The sequence below is a fragment of the Hippoglossus stenolepis genome, chromosome 13 (genome assembly GCF_022539355.2).
Source record: "Hippoglossus stenolepis isolate QCI-W04-F060 chromosome 13, HSTE1.2, whole genome shotgun sequence".
NCBI classification, from domain to species: domain Eukaryota; kingdom Metazoa; phylum Chordata; class Actinopteri; order Pleuronectiformes; family Pleuronectidae; genus Hippoglossus; species Hippoglossus stenolepis.
Window position 1 is genome coordinate 540802 of NC_061495.1, and position 21654 is coordinate 562455.

At 43.5% G+C, this 21654-nt stretch overlaps 3 protein-coding genes across 8 annotated transcripts in view; all 3 read left to right on the forward strand.

Moving 5' to 3' along the window:
* LOC118120114 (abl interactor 2-like) overlaps positions 1-21654 on the forward strand; it is an 882953-nt gene that overhangs the window by 522754 nt on the left and 338545 nt on the right. The gene's annotated exons all lie outside the window — the stretch shown is intronic.
* On the forward strand, positions 2542-16816 carry LOC118120004. The gene is made up of 14 exons (XM_047342548.1): positions 2542-2668; positions 3099-3335; positions 3471-3590; positions 4015-4164; positions 7387-7527; positions 7661-7840; positions 7910-8093; positions 8227-8339; positions 8531-8719; positions 8835-9019; positions 10432-10639; positions 11464-11783; positions 12202-13779; positions 15647-16816. The coding sequence occupies exons 2-14, from the start codon at positions 3126-3128 to the stop codon at positions 15894-15896; spliced, it is 3828 nt and encodes a 1275-aa protein (XP_047198504.1). The 5' UTR covers positions 2542-2668; positions 3099-3125; the 3' UTR covers positions 15897-16816.
* ttn.2 (titin, tandem duplicate 2) overlaps positions 19235-21654 on the forward strand; it is a 181170-nt gene continuing 178750 nt past the window's right edge. The window contains 1 exon segment of the mRNA XM_047342567.1: positions 19235-19473. The gene's annotated coding sequence lies outside the window, so the exon portion shown is untranslated.

The following is a 21654-nucleotide window of genomic DNA, read 5'->3' on the forward strand; positions in this document are numbered from 1 at the left end:
CACTGATAAAACACACACACACACACACTGATAGAACAGACACAAACACACACACACACACTGATAGAAACAGACACCACACACACTGATAGAAACAGACACACACACGAACACACACACACACACACACACACACACACACACACACTGATAGAAACAACACACACACACACTGATAGGAACAGACACACACACACACACACTGATAGAAACAGACACACACACACACACTGATAGAAACAGACACACACACACACTGATAGAAACAGACACACACACACACACACACACTGATAGAAACAGACACACACACACACACACACACTGATAGAAACAGACACACACACACACACACACTGATAGGAACACACAAACAGATGCACACACATCATTTTTTTTTCTTGTTACAAAACTTTATTTTCTATAAATCTAAGAACAAGTGAAACGTCAACATAACCTACTTGATTTTCTTCTTCTGTGGTATAGTGGGCGGGTGGAGAGCTGTTATACAGGAGAAACACAGTGGAGAAGACCACACCCACCAAGTCCTACTGACCAATCAGCAGGAGGTGCTATCGTCATGTGAACGCCTTCTGGACAAGGTGGCGTCTTCTTTACCGTCTTAAGTTGAACAACAATGAAACTGGTTCACACTCATACATGTGTGTCTGTGCGTGTGTGTGTCTGTCTCTGTGTGTGTGTGTGTGTGTGTGTGTGTGTGTGTGTGTGTGTGTGTGTGTGTGTGGTGTGTGTGTGTGTGTTGCAGGTGTGTAGCTGGGTGCAGCAGAGCAGCAGTGTGTTGTCTCGCAGCTCTGAAGCAGGACGGAACCTGACGGAGGCTGAAGATGCTCTGAACACACACAAGCAGCTGCACACACAGGCTGAGGTACACACACACACACACACACACACACACACACACACACACACACACACACACACACACACAACTCAGTAGAAATACAGCAGGTTCCACTGAATCATAAGATGTTAAACACTTTGTGAAGGTTAATAAAAACTCAAAGCACAAGTCTGTGAACTACGACTCCCATGATGCATTTCCATCAGACTGGATGTTAAAGTTGTGGCAGATATGTGTTTTATTTCCTGTTGCACTGATCCTTTCTCTCTTGTTTGTCTGCAGTCAGTGTGTCAGGACGCAGAGAACCTGAAGCAGATCCTGGACCAGGTCCGAGCTCCACACGCCAGTCCGGGGGCCGGTCCTGGACAGCTGACCCCGCTGAGGGCCCTCACAGAGCAGCTGAAGACAGGGAGACCGTCCAGAACCGAGGCCGCTGGTCCACAGAGTCCTGAACTCGCTGCTCGAGCTGATGTGGTCCTGACGCAGCTGCAGAGTGTGAACAGGACGATAGAGTCAAACCTGCAGCTGCTGCAGACGTACGTCTTGTTCCTTGGAGCAGCGCAGCAGGTCAGAGTCTGAGCTTTAAATCACTGCTCTCTGTAAGGAACACTGCAGTCGGGGGGGTCTTGCTCTGGACCAGAGGGTCTGTGGTGACACTCTGCTGTTTTCCAGGTGGAGGAGGAGATAGAAGAAGTGAGGGAGGTCTACAGGAGGAGAGGAGAGGAGGAGGAGGGGAGGGAGGCTGCAGACAGTTCCAGGTCAACACCACAGAAGAAGAAGGTTGACTCCCGCTGGGAGGAAACGCTGCCGAGGCTCCTCGCTGCTCAGGAAGCGGGAAACAGCTTCGTCCAGATTGTCACCATGGTAACCTGGCTGTCAGGGTCAGCCTGATTGGTTTCTGATTACAGGAGCTGAAAAGTAATCAGATTACATCCAATGAGATTACATGACATGAAGTTACCTGAGATTTAATGATGTCACACAAATAAAATAAAATGAAAATCATGTTTATTAAAATTAGGTGAGATTAATGAGATGATGTGATTTTTATTTTACGTCAAAAAATTAAAAAGTTAAAAGTTTTTCTGAATTGACAGAATATAGCAGTACATATATTAATGTGTGTGTGTGTGTGTGTGTGTGTGTGTGTGTGTGTGTGTGTGTGTGTGTCTTTGTGTGTGTGGCGTATGTGTCAGGATCGGGGTTGGACCTGCGCTCTGTGGCGTCCGTGGTCCAGCGGACGATCAAGCAGCTCAACAGAACCAAACAGGAAGTGAATGAGCTGCGGAGTCGCCATCATGTCCAGATCCATCAGCAGGAAGAGGAAGTGACATCACGCAGGAAGTACAGAGAGAGACTGTTAAAGGTCAGCGTTACTGCTCTGATCTGTTTTTATTCAATCTGGACGATAACTTTTAACTACAGAGTAAATGTAGTTTACCTTTTAATGTAGTTAAATATAGTAAAATAAGAATATTGAAGTAAAGTACGAGTATCTGAGTATTGGTACTTGATTACTGTTACCTGCTCTTGTGTGGTCAGACGCTGCAGGACTTGAGGAGCGTCTCTGAGCTGCTGGACTCGTGCACTAACGTGGATCTGGGTTCAGACCTGCAGACCTCCACACTGACGGAGCGCTTCAGTCAGGCCACGCCTCTTTTCACTGTGAGTCATGTGACTCTTTAACTGCCAATAGATACAGGACAGGACATGGAGGAAGAGCAAAGACTCATGGGAACACGACTGGACTGAGATCCTTCACGTGGTTTTGACTCTTTGCAGCAGTGATCGTGAAGTGGAGCCAAGGTATCGAGGTCCCACCCAAACACAGGCTCAACCAATCAGGAGTCAGTCTCAGCTGTCAATCATGACTGTTTTTATATCATCAAATAACTGATTCAAACCAAACTGATCAGAAACACTTGAACAAACATCAGAGAGATAAGAACGACCTGAAATGACAGAAACATCTTTACACACATTTATTTAACTTCTACTTTGTTCCATGTCCCATCTGCTAACATGGAGGAGGAGGGTTCATGACCTACACTGCAGCCAGACACCAGGGGGCGATCCAGATGATTTGGCTTCACTTTAAGGAGTCGTCATGTCGTCCATCTTTATTATCAGTCTGTGGTCAGGACTGTTAGAAACTGGGCAGACGTCCGACTTCTTCTCCTGATTTGTTTTTAACAAAACGTTTCCTCTTGAGTCTTCTTCTCTGTTCTTTTGTCAGCAACTGGACGCAGAGGTGGAGCAGGTGATGAGGAGCTGGGAGGGTCTGGGAGGAGACCAGGAGCTGGAGCAGGTGATGAGGAGCTGGGAGGGTCTGGGAGGAGACCAGGAGCTGGAGCAGGTGAAGGAGGACGATGTGTCCGAGCTCCTGACGCTCCAGAAGAAAGTGAAGGAGAAGATGGAGCAGAGCGAGTGGATCCTGGATCTGAGCAGCAGCTTCCACCTCAGAGCTCAGCAGGTCAGAGTCGGTGATCATTAAAGCTCGGGGATCAAACACCGAACAACACAAACAATCAGTGTGAGAGGTGTGTTTGATGGTGTACGTGGGTCAGCTTGGTCGGGTGGGTCTAACTGTTGTTTCCTGTGTGTCCAGCTGGAGGCGCTGCTGCTCTCTGACTCTGCTGGTTCACATGAGAAACAGCAACTGATCAAGAGTCTGTTTACAACAGCTGCTGCACTGAAGACCAACATCTGTACTGCTGCTGCCCAGTGTGTACGTACAACACAACACAACACAACACAACACAACACAACACAACACAACCCAGGAGAACAAACATCCAGAATATAAGAAACCGTTACAGCTGCTAAATGCAGGAAGAACAACTGGTAAAACATCTGTGATTGTGTGAATGTTTAAGTTACAGCGCCCCCTGGTGACATTTGGTGAAAATATATTACGTTATAATAACGTGTGGCAACGAGATAAATAACTCGGGGCCACGAGATCTGAATGTGTTGTTTACTTACAAGACGTGTGGAAGTGAACTGCTAAAAAGTAGTAGTAAGTAGTAATACTTGAATACTGTAATGCTATTGTATTATAGTACCATAATACTGTGGTACTGTAGTATTAAAGTACTGTAATACTGTAATACTGCAGTATTATAACACACTGTGTGTGTCTGTGCTCTCAGGACTGGGCGGGATTCAAACTTCAGCAGCTGGAGCTTCGTTTTCTCTCTCTCGACTCGCTCTGCGTCTCGTGGCTGAACGAAGCCGCTCGCCGGGAGGAGGAGCTCCACAGAGAGCGTGTGACCCGGCAGATCAACGATGACATCACCCAGGTGAGGTCACAGGTCACAGGTCACAGATTCTGCTGGTGGTAAATCAGATGCGAGCTGTTCGTTACATCGGATATATTTTGTATTCATAATATAAGTCTCCTCATGTTGTTCCGTCAGCAGCTGGGATCGTCTTCATTCTTTGGTTTTGTTAACTCTCTGATCTGATTGGTCTGAAGTTAACTTGTTACCATGGTGATCTACTAAGTTCAACCCACAGAGAGAATATATCACACTAAGCTGTAGTTCATGAGTATGGCCAGCAGAGGGGCTGCAGCAGCAGCTGTTTGTCTATAAATATCAGATCAGATTTATCTTCAGGTTTATTTTATGTTTCTGATTCTTTGTTCATGTTGAATCGTGTCGACAGATTTTACATTTTTCGATATTTAAAGACTCTTTTAACCAAATAAATTATTCAGAAAAAACAGGAAATGTCCAAAATGAACAAACTCTGTAAATTAAAGAAATTAAATGTAAATATTTATCACAAAATGAAATGTGTTCATCTGGTTTCAGTTTTGTGAGCTGAACAGACTGAACGTGTTCAGAGGCAGTTTTGATCTCAGTCTAAATATAAGTGATGACTCTCCTCTGACTGTATCATGTGTTCAGCTGCTGTTCCTCTAATGGCCACTAGAGTTTTGAAAAATAAAACAAGAGTAAACCATCACTGTCCACACACCTACGTCCTTTACGTTGGCATTGTCGTTAAAGAAAACATCCACTAGAGGGCAGAGCAGAGTCCGAGAGTTTCCGACAACAACAAACATGGCGACCGTGGAGGAGGTTGTGATAATGTTCCTCTGGAGAAAAGGCACCAGACCACCCCCCCGTTTGGAGGTGGTCTCTCCTCAAGTTTGCCATTGTTGAAATTTCTACATCATCACCAGTGTTCGTCTCACTTGAACTTTTAGCTACGCTGCCCCCTGTGATTTCTGGTGGTACTGCTCCATTTTGTCTGTTTCGTCCATATCGTGCACAAATACGCAGAAAACGGCCGAAGCCTCCGTCTGGTTTCTTATATGTTTCCGATATTGAGCTTAAATCCACTATAAGTCGTGGATGTTTGTCCCCAGTCAGCTGCACCCAGGCTCCAGTAAAGGATGGATTCGTCGATTCACTGAGCAACAACTGCAGGAGAGAGGGGGGGGAGGCTAAATACAGGCTGAGTCAGCCCATGGGTATTAACCATCATGCACCTGGTGCTGTGTGTCACCAGCACATTGAAACCTGCACAAGCAGCTGAGATAAACATCAGAGACTCAAATAAAATGTATAAACATTGATGTTGATTGAAATCAAAAGTTCCTGCAGATCTAAATAACATTTCCCTGTGGAGCTATGAATTACCAACATGCAGGAAAACACGTGTGACAACATGCACATGTTTCACGCTCTGTAACTGTGGAAGTCAACAACAAACAGATTTAGTTGAACAGAGGATTGAATGAGTCCGATTAACCTTGAACCTGAGTGACCGAGGATCCTCAGACACAAAGAGGGACCAAGGTTCAATTGTCGCCGCTCTGTAACCAAACCCCCCCTCTACGTATCCCATGATGCCTCAGTCAGATTCAGGGTGAAGAGTCCCAACGGGACTCTGAGTGTTTGGACTCGTTCTCACTGCTGAGTCACCTGAAGGAATCTGCAGGATTCTGATGAAGAGGATGAAACATGAGTTTGGTTCTGTTTCTGTTTTGTGGGTTTGATTCGATCATCACAGACATTCAGAGCATTTCAGTTCTCATTAAAGATTCTCAGAGAAACGTTTGTTTGGGTTCAGTGATGAGATACTTTGTGGTACTTCATGTTAAATGATCTGAGCTACTACAGGGGCATTCCGCCCTCTGGTGGTTGAACTGAAGTACTTTCTGGTCCTACTAATGATCTCTTTAGATCTGATAAGTACCATGTGGTCCGTTATGGTCTTCTGGGACACCTCATGGGTCCTCCATTATACCCTTGGGTGGAGTTCAGTGTACTAATTGGTCTTCTTGGGTACTTCATATTACTGTGGGTGGGTTTAAATACTTTGTAGTACTTTGTTGCTTGGGTATGGAAGGACTAGTTTGTGAGTTGCATTAAAAGTAGCCTTTGAAATGGGACAATGTAATGTCACTGTGGCTTGATCGGTCATATAGCCTCTGAAGAAGAGACAGCTTCAGTGATACTACATCTCCAATAGCACTTTGTGGTTGTTACTGCATGTTGATCTCTTTTTCATACACCCTGAGGTATTTTACTTTTTGGAGTACTTTATGATCTTGTTGTGTCCTTCATGAAAACATTATATCTTGAGGTTACTGTTGTGTTACTTTGTGGTATGTTATGTCGATCGTGGTTCTGAGTACATGGTGGTAGGTGATCCTTTGTGTTACCTGTGGTACTTTCACACTCCCTGGGTTTCCTTGGACGACTGAGGTTTCTGAGGCGACAGCTTCACTCCGCCTCCAGCTCAGTGTCCCACCTCCTCGGCCTCTGATTTCACCTCCTTCACTGTGTCTGTCTCCCTCTCAGCTGTCTTTAGCTGACAGATCAGCCACATGACACCGCTGTTCCTCCTGTCCAAAGCAGAAATGTCTCACTGGATTTAGACCCTGCTGCTCTAAATATAATCTCACCAAAACTCCGTCCACATGCAGCTACATCAACGCTAAGCGAAAACCCAGCAACTGATCAAAGATCAGTTCTGATACAACATGAAAATGATTTAAACTATTCTCAGCCATGTTAGCAGCTTCAGTGTCTCTTTAAAGAACTATTCAATAGATTTCTATGAACTTTTGTACTGACACTCATGGTCCCCAGAGGATTTGGATTCTAACCCTATTTCAAATTTCATAACAAACCATCCAAAAGTTGTGGAGACGTTCGTCTGTAACGGAAAATGTCAGTTTCATGGTATCGTGTGAATTCAAGGATTCAAGGAATCATCCTCTGTGGACAATGAAAATCCGCTGAAAAGTTGTTGAGACATTTTGCGGTGGACTGACGTTAACATTCTTTCACAAGTAGAAATAACAAACCTTTGTTGGTTTCAACTTCAAAAATCTGAACACAAACTTAAGGAAACTGTTATTTTTACCAAAATGTATTTTTCCGCACTATTTTGAAAAGTCATCTGTAGTAACACCACAGATCAAACCACACAACAAACTTAAAGAACAAACTTCTTCTTTGTGTCCGACCAGCTGATGGGTTTTCTGCTGTGTCATGTTTCAGCTCCGGGATTCCTTCAAGGAGTTGAAGAAACGGTTCAACAACCTGAAGTTTAACTTCCTGAAGAGAAACGACAGGACCAGGAACATGAAGGCTGTCAGGAACCAGCTGCAGCAGGTGGAGCTGTGTGAGGACAAGCTGCAGGTACATTAACCCTCAGAATAACCAGTGTGGGCGGGTACATGTCACAGTGTCGTCTTCATCTCCAGTCGAACCCCTCTCTCTGATTTGGCCTCGCATTTGAGATCCGTCATGTCACGTCCGTCTGTATTTTCAGTCTCTGCTCCGGAAACGCCTGCAGGGTGTGAGGGCTCAGCTGGGGTCAGAGGGCGTGGCCCGGGAGGTGGAGGACGCCGTCAACGAGCTGCAGAGACAGATGGGAGAGTTTGAGCGAAGTGTGAGTGAACATCAAAAAACGCTGGACATGACGTGCAGACTGCAACAAGCCATGGAGGAGGTGAGAATAAGAATACGAATAAATCAAAACCTGCTCAAATCCTTAAAAACATTTACGTGTTGTTTTCAGTATCAGTTCTGGTGTGAGGGGGCGAGTGCGACCATCACTCGCGTCCAGACGTTTTCCTCAGACTGTCGCAGCACAGAGGCCGTCACCGTTCTCCATCGACAGTTTGAGAAGTTCGTGTGGCCGACGGTTCCTCAGCAGGAAGCGAGGATCAGTCAGATCAGTGACCTCGCGGTCAGACTGCACGGTGGGTAGCAACACATGCTTATGATTTCCACTGATCACGTGGTGCTAATGTTTTGGAAGCAGCACTGGACGAAACATTTTTAGAACATTTGACAAATTAAAATCTTATGTTGAGATGTGTACGTATGTTGCAGGGGTGGAGGAGGGGCGGCGCTACATCGAGAGGACGCTCAGTAAACACTCAGAGATGGTGGCATCCATCAGGGAGCTGAGTGACGGACTGATGGAGCTGGAGGCCAAACTGAAGGTCACAACACACAACGTGAACACAATGTGAACACAACAACCTGAACACACAACTTGAAAACAACATGAACACACTCGGAGTGTTGACCCAAACAAATAAATCAAACTACACAAAAATACACGTTAAAGGCCGAGTCTGTTGCAATGAAAACATGATCTAATGAAGGTCCATGTTCACTGATGTGTTTCCAGCTGAAACAGCTGAAACCTGAAAAACAGCAGCAGAACAACGGAGAGAAAGAAATAAAAGAGGAAGAGAAGGAGCGGACGAGACAGAATGAGACGCAAGAAGAAGAGACAGAAAAGCAGTCGAGGGAAAACAGAAACATCAAAACGAAGGAGCAGGTGGATAACTGCCGCTCGCAGGAAGCTGCTGATGTGGTAAAAAACAAAATCACATCATCAGATTAATGTTAAAAACTAAAACAAATGATAACAAAAATATAATCATGTTTCTCATTCTTCTTTCGTGATTTAATAAAATATTAAATATTAGAATTCAGAATCTGTCCTGTTCTCCCAGTGCGAGCTGAAGGAGACAGGCCACACCCCCGAACTGACCAGCGAGCATGATGGGAAGGAGGTTCCTGTGAAGAAGCAGACTGCAGCCAATAGGAAGCCTCCGTTACAGAAGAGTGACAATCAGGAGGCAGACAGACAGACGGTCACCACAGAGATCAGGTACAGTGAAGACGTTCATAACCTGTTCATAACGTGTTCATAACGTGTTCATAACCTGTTCATAACCTGTTCATAACCTGTTCATAACCTGTTCATAACCTGTTCATAACCTGTTCATAACCTGTTCATAACCTGTTCATAACCTGTTCATAACATGTTCATAACCTGCTCATAACCTGTTCATAACCTGTTCATAACGTGTTCATAACATGTTCATAACCTGTTCATAACGTGTTCATAACGTGTTCATAACGTGTTCATAACCTGTTCATAACGTGTTCATAACGTGTTCATAACCTGTTCATAACCTGCTCATAACCTGTTCATAACGTGTTCATAACGTGTTCATAACCTGTTCATAACCTGTTCATAACCTGTTCATAACCTGTTCATAACCTGTTCATAACGTGTTCATAACGTGTTCATAACGTGTTCATAACCTGTTCATAACCTGCTCATAACCTGCTCATAACCTGTTCATAACGTGTTCATAACGTGTTCATAACCTGTTCATAACGTGTTCATAACGTGTTCATAACCTGTTCATAACGTGTTCATAACGTGTTCATAACCTGTTCATAACCTGCTCATAACCTGCTCATAACCTGTTCATAAGCGTGTTCATAACATGTTCATAACCTGTTCATAACGTGTTCATAACGTGTTCATAACGTGTTCATAATGTGTTCATAACGTGTTCATAACGTGTTCATAACCTGCTCATAACCTGCTCATAACCGTGTTCATAACGTGTTCATAACGTGTTCATAACCTGTTCATAACGTGTTCATAACGTGTTCATAACGTGTTCATAACATGTTCATAACCTGTTCATAACCTGCTCATAACCTGTTCATAACCTGTTCATAACCTGTTCATAACGTGTTCATAACCTGCTCATAACCTGTTCATAACCTGTTCATAACGTGTTCATAACCTGTTCATAACCTGCTCATAACCTGTTCATAACCTGTTCATATATATATATATAAATAACAAAGTGAAACAGATGCTTAAAACCCAAATCCATATTGTTCATCCTCTAGTGAGAGTGAACGTCTGAACCAAGTTAATTTCATCTAATGGTTGTTGATATTTTTCCAAAAACCATAAATGTGAACATGGTGGCACTAAAAACAGGATCAGCAGAAACACTATCATTTACTGTAACTCAATTCCTCTGGGGACCATGACAATCCCAACGAGCCAGTTCATCCTGCAGATGTGGATTCTCATCGATAGTTGTTGAGATATTTCAGTCTGGATCAAAATGTTGATCAACTAGTAACATGAACTGGAAAAGTATAGAAAGACGAACAGAAACTTTATAAGAAAACAAAAGAAATGTAATGTTGTAATTTAATCTTTTGTTTACAGAGAAGTTTCGTTTCACTTTGTCGTTTCTTCTTCAGCCACAGAGAGCAGTCAAACTCCTCCTCCTCCTGCTCCAGCCACACCTTCAGCCTGTCCTGCTCCCCGGTGGAGGCCAGCCGACGGGTCAGCGCCGTCCTCAGCCAATTACAGCCAATCTCCACTGAGGCTCCGACCACGTCCCCTCCTCCTGTGATTGGCCCGTCGCTCTCTGATGTCCAGAGGGAGTGTCACAGGAAGGAGGTGCAGGTAGTTTCAACTTCCTGTTTATTAAGTACCACACCTCTACGAGTGGTTCTCACAAGTGGTGTCCATCAAGCATGTACTTTAGATCTACTTTGAATCTACTGAGCTTTATATTTAAAAACTCAGTTTATATTACATCACGACACTGATGATACACAAATGTGTGTTCCCCTCCAACATGGTGACGGTAAATTTAGCTTAAAGGTCTAAAGGAATGGGACCTTTATATTGAAATACTTTATATTGAAATACTTTATATTGAAATACTTTATATTGAAATACTTTATATTGAAATACTTATATTGCGAGCGGCTCCACTCTACGGAGGCCACCATGTTTTTTTACAGTAGCCCAGACTGGACAAACTAAACCTTTTGAGTTTTTATGAAAACTGAAGTTACCACACGTTCTCTTTCATGCTTGGAAGAGGGGGATGAGGTGAGGGGTGTTCAGCTGCAACACGACACGTCACCACTAGATGTCACTACATTCTACACACTGCAACTTTAACTCTGCTGTGGCTCAAATTCTGCAGCTGCATGAATCTAAATCTTCCTTTCTACACAGATGTAAACATTATAAATAAGATTCCAAGGTGGAAAATCAAGCTGCCTTTAGCAAACGTTACTGGAAACAACATTAATATGCTTATCTACACTGAACCTTTACATCTTATAAATCACTTGGTAAAGTTAGTTTTATATGAAAGTTATTTCTTGAATGTGATGAGTCTTCAACATGTGTATATCTGTAGAAATGTTCTTCATTAGTTTGAAGTAGGAACCTCCCACAGACTTCTAAAACCTTCTTTATATTCTGATCCTCAGGATGCATCAGACCTGTCAGAGGTGGAGCTCCATCAACAGGAAGTGATGTCCGAAGACTCGCTGTCCAATGATGAATACGAGTGTGTATCACCTGATGATATCTCCCTGCCGCCGCTGGCAGAAACACCGGAGTCTGGCTTGGTTCAATCAGACTTTGAGGAGGGCTACTGTTTTAGTTCCCACAGCGCCCACGTCAACCAGCACAGCCACCATTACCACGCCCAGTCAGAGCAGAGTGGTACCGGTGTAGTCCGACAACAGAGAGGGTCTAGTCAGACTGAGGGTTATCCACCTCCTCCGACCAATCACAGCAACCCCAGGTCTGTTTGTATCGATGAGACGAGTCAGATTCTCACATTGAACAGATTTCAGTCTAACCAAGATCTTTGTCAAACTATTTACGCTTCTTTTTGAACACAAGCAGTCGTGCTTTCCCCAAATAAAGACGTATGTTTGAATTGAAATCAGGAAACATCTGGTCAAACAAGTATAACAATAAGAAAGCTTGACTTTACAGTTTGATACTGTGCTGCCACATTTGATCACTAAGAACGAAGCCTTACCGAAGGATAATCAAATAGTTGAGTAAGACATCGGGCAGGAGAAGGACATGCAACAACTGTCACAGCACACATTCCCAATTCTGTAGGTGGATATTTCTTGACATGAGGCGTAGACCATCAATTCACCGGCATTACATCCAGAGTTAAGATTCTTTTCTTGTTGTGTATGTTACAGGTTCAGATCAGAGTCCAGTTCATTTGTCCAGAGTCCATTGACAGTTCCTGCTCCAGGCTCCCTCACCATCATGCAGACTGAGGGGACCAGTGTTGATTTCCTCCCAGGCAGCACTGAAGCACACTTCATCTCCAGATCCAACCAAGTCCACAAGAGCAAAACTACAGATGCTGATGTCCCTGAGAGGAGGAGCCCCTCAGAAACTGAGCCATTATTAAATGACCTCAACAGTCAGTTTAACCAGCCTCAGCAATGCCCAGGTACCCAGAGTAACCAAAACGTCACATCCAAAAGTAAGACCTTGCCACAGACTGATCACATTGCGCATCCTGCAGAGCTCGATCAGAGCCCCACCCTTCAGTCCAGCTATTGTCCTCAGCCCTTCAATGGTCCAGACACTGATATCAACAAGGACAAGACCCGTCCACAAGACACTGGCTTCCTCAAATGTAGAACATTTCCTCAAATCACAACTATTTGCCAGGACAACCGTTTTACACAGTCCTTTCCTAACTCTGGAATTGGATTCGATCAGGATATAAATTCCTCCCAAACCAGAAAGGAAACCTCCTTGGTCTCCAAACCTCAATGTGACAGTCTCACCAGCACCAGTACAGTTACCGAGCAGAACGTTTTTTTCAAATTCTCCCCTTCAGACACTTTTCCACAGGCAAGAAGCAGCCACAGTTCACCCCACAAAAGCTCCTTATCACAGAATAAGACTTTGTCAAAAAACAATCTGATCCCACGTGCCAGAGGATTTGCTCAAAGCAACGACGGAACCCTTCCAGCAGACATTAGAACATGCTCACAAACCAGCACAAGCCTCCTTCAACACAACAATCCTCCTCAGTCTTTCCCAGATTCTAGGAGTGGCCTTGATCAGAGTAAACCTTCTACTCAACCCAGCAAGGAAACATCCTCAGTGAAGATGCCCCAGAGCAGCGGCCTGACCACAACCACTACCGTCACCCAACAAACTGTTTACTGCCAGTCCTCCTCTTCAGACAGGCAATGCAATGTGCCACAGGCCGGCATCACTCTCAGGTCGAAGCAAGACGATCTACCTGATGTCCATGTTCCCAATATTCCAGAGCCAGACAGTGACAACAACATCACTATATCCAGCAGTAATAGAGTCAGCAACAAGCAGAGCCACCACACCGTCTACTCCATCCATGAGTCCTTGACGCAGTGTGTGCATGACCCTGGCATGAGCCCCAGCAGCGCTGCCAAGCCCACTGCTCCTCCTCAGCCTCAGACCCGAGCTCAGCAGGCTAACCCGCATGTCACACCCCCTTCTTCTCCATCTCATCTACTAACTTCAGACCAAGACCCAGGCATTTGTCAGCCCATGGCCATCCGTGAGGAGATCAGGCTTACTCCTCAGATCCAAGGGCCTCCCCTTCCTGCTCCTTCTCTTCCCCAGGCCCAGGCAGGGTCTCTTCCTCAGGGAAAAGCCTCTAAACCGGGCCCTCCCTGCTTCACCAGGCCCCTGTCTAGAGCTACCGTTAAGGAGGGCTCTCCAGTGACGCTAGAGGTGGAGGTGACAGGACACCCAGAGCCCACGCTCACCTGGTGGGTAGCATACAACCAGCTCCACAAAGCCTTATGACATCATACACTTTATGATGTCATAAATCTACACCTGCATGAACATGTGTCCTGTGTCTAAATGTGGTTAATGCTTACACCTCACATTAACGTGTGTCCCCCCATCAACAACGGGGCAGCCTCTCACACTGAACAGATTATAAATCTTGGATTATCGGATTGTAAAGTGCGAGAATTGATACTAAAACCGTCCTTGTTATAACCTGAAGATGATCACGAGGGAAGCTTATCGTCTGTGTTCGTAATCATGATCCTGATATTGATCTTTGAAAAAAAACGTCCACGTGCCCATGATCTTGTTTAACTGATGAACATAATTCAATAAATCTGTTTTAGGCTCATAGACCAGATTTATTTCCTGTGGCCTGAAGTGTAGTAATAATGTGAACCAAGACTCTGTTCTTTGAGCATTCACTTAAAATGAAACCCCTTGTTGATGCAGGTGTAAGTGATGTTTGACCTGTATTCATCCACACGGTAAAACTTTATCTGACTATTCACTCTACAAGAGATTGAGGAAAAGAATCTTTGAGTTAGACAAACACTTGAAATGATTCCTGAGTCCCTGTTTCCCTGAACCTGTACGACTGAGGTGATGAGAGCAGGTTGAGCAAATAACATTACATTACATTACATTTCATTTAGCTGACGCTTTTATCCACAGCGACTCACAATAAGTGCATCAACCATGAGGGAACAAACCCAGAACAACAAGAATCAAGAAAGTACAATTTTCTTCAAAAGCAGATGTCAAGCTGTAGTCTGAAGAGGTGTGTCTTCAGTCTGGAGGAAGATGTGTAGACTATGTGTCCTGATGTCGATGTGGAGCTCGTTCCACCGTTTAGGAGCCAGGACAGGAAACAGTCGTGATGTTGTTGAGTGGCAGTGAGGGAGCAGCTGATTGGCTGATGCAGAGCGGAGTGGACGGGCTGGGGTGTAACGTTTGACCATGTCCTGCATGTAGACTGGACCCGATCCACAGCCTAGTAATGTGTTTCAGATTGGGGAAAAGAGAGGATTAGTTGGGTGTCATCAGCGTAGCTGTGGTAGGAAAAGCCATGTGAGTGAATGACAGAGCTGAGAGAAATTAAACATTAAAGCTAAAACACCAGTTTCAGTGAATCCTCCTCAACACCTGGTGGTTAGATTAAGTCAGATGGAAAAGGTAATGTCCCTCACAGACTCTCTCTTATCAGTCGATGGAGTCTGAAGTCACGGTCACACATTTGTGAACATTTTAGATCCAACCTTCGTCTTCCGTTCAACTTCCCATCGGTGCAAACCAGGGGGCGAATAAAACATTTGCTTCTTGTGGCGAAGCAAATCCACAACGTGGCTTCACCTGGAGTTCAGATGAACTATGACGCATAACATTCGCTTGCATTTCTACAAATGTGGTCGTGTAGTGGTCACTCCGTGCAGACAGCAGTGCAGCAGCTGGGAGAACATTTGGTGCAGATGTTTTCCAGGTTGTCGACACGCTGTGGGTCTGAATAGGAACTTTAATTACACGCCACATGGTGTCATGTGTTTTTTATATATTTACATGAGGCTTGGAAGTGACGTGACGTTTAAATGAATGTGTGTGTTAATGTAGCAGTTTGATAACATGTCATCATTCTACTGATTTTCACTTTAATCATTAGTCCTTCATTAACCTTAGTTGGTTTAGTTTGTGTGATTCCTTCAGGTGGTTTATTTTGTTTGCGCCACATTAACACGCTGCATGAACAAGTCAAACACACATGGTCCTGATTGGTTGTGTCAGGCGTCCGCATGCTCTGACTGAGGCTGTGTGCTGTCTGACCTCCTGTCATCGTGGTCGCTCCAGGTCTAAAGATGGAGACGCCAGCCCAGGCCGAGCGCTGGTCTATGACGACGGGAGACACTTCCTGTTCATCCCTGATGTGTCGGACTCAGACGGCGGGTTGCACGACGCTGTCAAACATCAGGACTCGCAGCAGACAGCTGATGATAAGTGGCTGGTGGCCGAAGTCTTTGACCTCATCAGTGTGGACTGGCAGACGTGGATCGGGACACTGTGTGTTCTCCTGTGGCTGCTCTACCTGATCCTGCTCTAATACTGTATCTGCTTTTTAATGTGGGAACTTTTACTTTTACATTTGAAAACTCACATAGACACACACACACTGTTCAATCCAGGGTTTTACAGTCTGTACGCCACAAAGATGATTTATATTTACTTGAAAGTATTCATGTTTTAGAAACACATGTAGCTGTAATTCAAATACGTATTTCAAAAAAAGATCTCATGATAATTGTTGACTGTCTAAATGTTGTTTATCAGATGAGTTTATGGATCTGAAACTGGTGGAAGGTCTGAAGAAGGTTGAGAAACCTCATAATCACTGTTCCTGTTATATTGATTATTTTATTCTAATGAGTGTTCATTGCATTTTTAATTAGATCTGAACTAATTTGACTAAAACAAAGTCCGATTATGATTTTTTTTTCATGGTATTAAACGATCACATCCATAAGCGTTTTATTTAAACATTATGAGATAGAAGTATAATATAAATTACTTAATGAGATTAGTCATTATTTTCACTTTCTGTGTGTCACAATTTTGAGTTTGACACTAGTTATTATTTTAAGATTTAAAAATATCAATGTTTCACATTAACGGTAAGAAAATGTATTTGTAGATTTATGAGTCAAAATCAAACAATTTCACTTTTTAAGATTTATGAGATTGAAAAATAATCCTTAAAAATCATTTTGAGCTCCCAACTAATGTTATTAATGACAAAGTTAGGGGGGGGGGGTCACTTTCCCTTAATTCTACTCCATTGAGAACTACTCCAATTCTATAACTTTGAGGTGTTGGTATTATTTAGGGAGGAATTCATTTTACTTTGGAGAAGGATTTGGTGACATCTAGTGGTGAAGGTGCAGATAATATGATGGTTTTAGTTTCAGATTTCATCCTGTTTTTAAATGATTTGTTGTTTTCTTTCAAATAAAAATGAATAATTTATCTGCTCCCTGTTTTTATTTATTGAAACAATTCAAACTAAATGTGAAGCATAAGATGGAGGCGTCAATATTCTGGTACATGAGGTGTTGATGCTGCTCGACACCTGTCAGTCACCCTCAAATAAAGATGACTTCACTTCCTCCGATTATCAGGAAATGAAGCTAACATTTTATTAAATATTTTTAAATGGACAGAAATCTAGATTCCTCATTAGATGGAAGCACAGGGGGTGGGGGGTGTGGGGGATGATCAGGTTTAGTAGATTTATGAAATGTTGAAATTCCTGGCTTGGAACGTAGAGGCCGCGCAACCGAGTTCTCCTGATTCACGTCTCGACCAATCAGGAGTCAGTGTCTGGTCCCGCTTGGTTCCGGGTTATGGGGTCGCGCTCCTGATCAGTGTGCGTGTGCGCGTGTGTGTTTGTTCACTTGATGACCAGATTCACAGCTGGATCAGCATCAGAGCTAAAGTTAGCAAACAGAGCTAAAGTTAGCATCAGAGCTAAAGTTAGCATCAGAGCTAAGGTTAGCAAACAGAGCTAAAGTTAGCATCAGAGCTCAGCAGGAATGAACAGGTAAGAATCAGCTTCATGTTTTTACTGATGTGTCTTCATGTGAATCATCTTCATGTTGTGATGTCATCAGCAGTAATGTCAGTGAGCACGACGTCATGTGTTCAACTCTCAGTTCATCACACAATCAATACGAGAAGAAAGAGTCACAGCTCAATGAATTAAAGTAGATGAATCCAGCTTCATGTTCCCAGTGTAAAGTGAAACTCCAGAGATCAAAGTGTCCGTTAGAAGAACCAGTGGTTGTGAACCAGTTTCTGCTTTGGTGCAAATCAAAGTAACAACAGGTGAAATGGAGGCAGAAGCAAGACGAGCCCCAAACTGGGAATGTTTCTAATGTGGTGTCCACAGACAGCTGCTCTCTGCTGATCCTTCCTGACTCCTTCTAGTTCGGGGTTCTGCTCCTGGTCACTACTGTTGCTGCTCCTTTGTGTGAGGAGGAACAGGAGGAGACACCAGGAGACCGTTGCGTTCCTCCTGGTGCAGTACCCTGGGCTCCTCCTGGTGCAGTAACCGGTCCTCCTTGCAGTGACCCTGGGCTCCTCCTGGTGCAGTAACCCTGGGTTCCTCCTGGTGCAGTAGACCCTGGGTTCCTCCTGGTGCAGTAACCCTGGGTTCCTCCTGGTGCAGTAGACCCTGGGTTCCTCCTGGTGCAGTAGACCCTGGGCTCCTCCTGGTGCAGTAACCCTGGGTTCCTCCTGGTGCAGTAACCTGGGTTCCTCCTGGTGCAGTGGACCCTGGGCTCCTCCTGGTGCAGTAACCCTGGGTTCCTCCTGGTGCAGTAACCCTGGGCTCCTCCTGGTGCAGTGGACCCTGGGCTCCTCCTGGTGCAGTAACCCTGGGTTCCTCCTGGTGCAGTAACCCTGCGTTCCTCCTGGTGCAGTGGACCCTGGGCTCCTCCTGGTGCAGTAACCCTGGGTTCCTCCTGGTGCAGTAACCCTGGGCTCCTCCTGGTGCAGTGGACCCTGGGCTCCTCCTGGTGCAGTGGACCCTGGGTTCCTCCTGGTGCAGTGGACCCTGGCCTGGTGCAGTGGACCCTGGGCTCCTCCTGGTGCAGTGGACCCTGGGTTCCTCCTGGTGCAGTAACCCTGGGCTCCTCCTGGTGCAGTGGACCCTGGGTTCCTCCTGGTGCAGTGGACCCTGGGCTCCTCCTGGTGCAGTGGACCCTGGGCTCCTCCTGGTGCAGTGGACCCTGGGCACAGTCCAGGAGGTGACGATCCAGGTCTGGGAGGAGAACCAGGGTTCTCCAAGCAGCACTAACCTGGTTCTCTTCATGCTCTGTTATCTTCTGCCGTCATGTTGGTTCCAGTGTTCCCATCATGAGAAAAAAACTTCCTTAGAATACAAAAAAAAGTCACAACTTTAAAGCAGCTTTGAAGGTATAATAATAACAATAACAATAATAATAATACAAATAATCCTAATATCTTTACGTATTGTTGTAAAACCTAAAATACATAACATGAAATTATAATAACAAACCTGAAAAACTGTGTATTTTTTAAATGATTAAAAACATAATAATAATATTGTTAACCAATCCGGATCAGGAAGTTTATTGTTTTTAATTTATTGTAAAGACAAAACGTGAATGCATGAAGATATTTTGGTGACGTCTGCATCTGATCTCTCTGTAAAGTTTTATTATATCTCTTGTTTATAGATTCACTGAAGTTTTCTTCAGAGTATTGATCTCTGATGAATAATAATTGTGAGGTAATGCGTCAGGTGTGACAAGCTGCATAAAATGGCTCCTATCTCCTCCCAGAATGCCCTGCTGCCCCCGGCGGGGGGTCAACCAATGGCATGGATTGCCCCGTGTGATGTCACAGCAGTATAAAGCCCCCCGTCGGCCGGCTCGCTGCTCTGAGCAGATACAGCGTTCCCGGCCTGAAGCCTCGGCTGGAGGGACTGCTGTTAGGAGGAAGAACAAAACTACACGGCGCCACCGGCCTGTAGTTTTGTTTTCTTGTGGGGTTCCTTCGAGGCTCAGCTCTTCTCCTCTTGGATTTTACATTTCTGGATACAGAGGTTTGATCTTGTGAACGCAGCCCTCTGGGCAACTCAGGCATCCTTGTATAGACAAGTAAGTGTGTGTGTGTGTGTGTGTGTGTGTGTGTGTGTGGTTGTTAAAGTTTTCAGAGTGTGTTGATTGACAGCTGACGCCTGCTGGATTCTCTGCTGATGCTCGGCTGCCAGACTCATTGTTCAGTCACTTTTCAGAACCAGTCACTGACGGGACTTTTTGCTGCTTTTCCATGTTGAAGGTTATAATGGGCCATCCCAGAATAGCACCTGATAGCATCACTGGACTGTTAGTGGGCGGCTGATGGCTTTTTAAGGGAATCAGCAGCAGGGCTATCAGTTGCTCCTCCAGCTATGTGCCACATGGTGTCTGTCAATCAAACAGAGGTGTGGTGGGGGGGCAGGCGGGGTGGGGGGTTATTTTTAGCTTTTGGTGTCCTGTGTTAGATAAACCCCCCCCAACCCCCCACAGAGCTTCGTCTGAGAGACTGACACCTCCCTGAGGCCTTTTATTTTGTAGGAGAGTGAACAGCTGTTGACCAGTTATTTTACTTTGAAGGAGGAACATGAATCATTAGTTTAATTTTAAGCTTCTCTGTGTGTTCCTGTACTTCCATCTTTGTGAGGACCATTTTAAACATGGAACCTACAGAGTGAGGACATTTTGACGGGTCCTGGGCTGTTTGAGGGATAAGACTTGGTTTTAGGATTAGAGTTATATTTAGGTTAGAGTTAGGTTTAGGTTAAGTTGAAGTTTAGATTTAGGTTAGGGGTTTTAAATGTGATGAGTAAATATCAATAACATTAAATGAAAAACTGTGAAATACAAATTTGCCTTTGCGATAAACCACGCAAGTAATGGTGCAGTCATGGAATTACATTTTTTTAAATTACAAAAGATTTAAAACAATCAGAAAAAAGGAAACATGAGAAACAGATAATAAAAAAGATCAAGATGTTTTATTTAAATATTCAGGTCATTTCTTCAGTAAAAGTAATAAAATATCTAAAATACTGAGATACAAGATACATTTCTGCATTATAATTATAGTAAAGTTAAAAGTATTATCAGAAAAATAAGGAACAGATGTATTAGTATTATTACTATTGTATTCAAACAGCAGCTGATGAACTCAGATGAACCTGTTTCAGAGTGAAAGTACTTTTCTCACTTTGCTTCAGTCGAGATGAGATGAAGCTTCGTCACATCGTGAACATGTTGATGAGTCATCAGGTCCAATTTAACTGACACGGATCAAATCACAGAAAAACACATTTACATTATAAACATTTAAATTTCAGTCAAGGTTTAAAGAATGAGTTTAATTTGAAAACCCCTTTAAGTTAACTTCATTAAGTTACACGGCTTTTCTCTTAATTTACTCATTAATTTAAAATTGTAATTAGACATTAACAGTTATTATTTATTAATGCTCTGAAGTGTTACTCAGGTTAAGGGCTTCTTGGTTCTCAGTCTGGTTTTAACAGCCATGATAAGTGATAAATTAAGAGAGAAATAATGCAATTTAAGTGATTTCACCTGAATGGATTTTAATCTCTCATGTTTTTAATTTGGTAAAAAACAAACCTAAGATCAGTAAAACATTTAAACTTCAAAAAAAATATTTAAGTAAAATTGTTTTGTTTTGATGATTAATAAATTTATAATTGTATTAATCTTCAAAACAGATGGATAAAGTTTCTGATCAGTGACTCGTTGTTTAATCGATTAATTATAAAAAGCTTTAAAACCAGTTTGTTCAAAACATAAAAATTATTACAATTATGAAACACTTTTAAACTGAGAAAAAAAAAAAAAAAAAAATCTGATATTTGCAAATTTTCCTTCATCAAAAAAGAACAGATCAAAAACTGAAGATTATTGATTGGCTCCTTTTTAAATGAAGCTCCGGGGGACCAGGGCCAATGAGGCTGAGATACAGAGGAACTGACTTATTGAATGAAGGAAGAGAAATAATATAAAAAAGATATTGAACGTTTCTGTGTTCAAAAGTATAAAGTGTTTTGGCTCAGATTCAGAACAGAATCAGGAAGATTCTTTTATTCAATTTAAACCAGCGACAGAGAAACTGAGAATTAAATTCATTAAGGTTTTTAATCTGATTTTTTTTTTAGCGGTTGAATGAAAAAATAATAATTTCAGAAAGTTTCAAAAAAGTGAGAGAATCTTCAGTGTGAATCAAAATAAAACTGTTTCCTGTTCGTCTGTGAACCTTCAGTC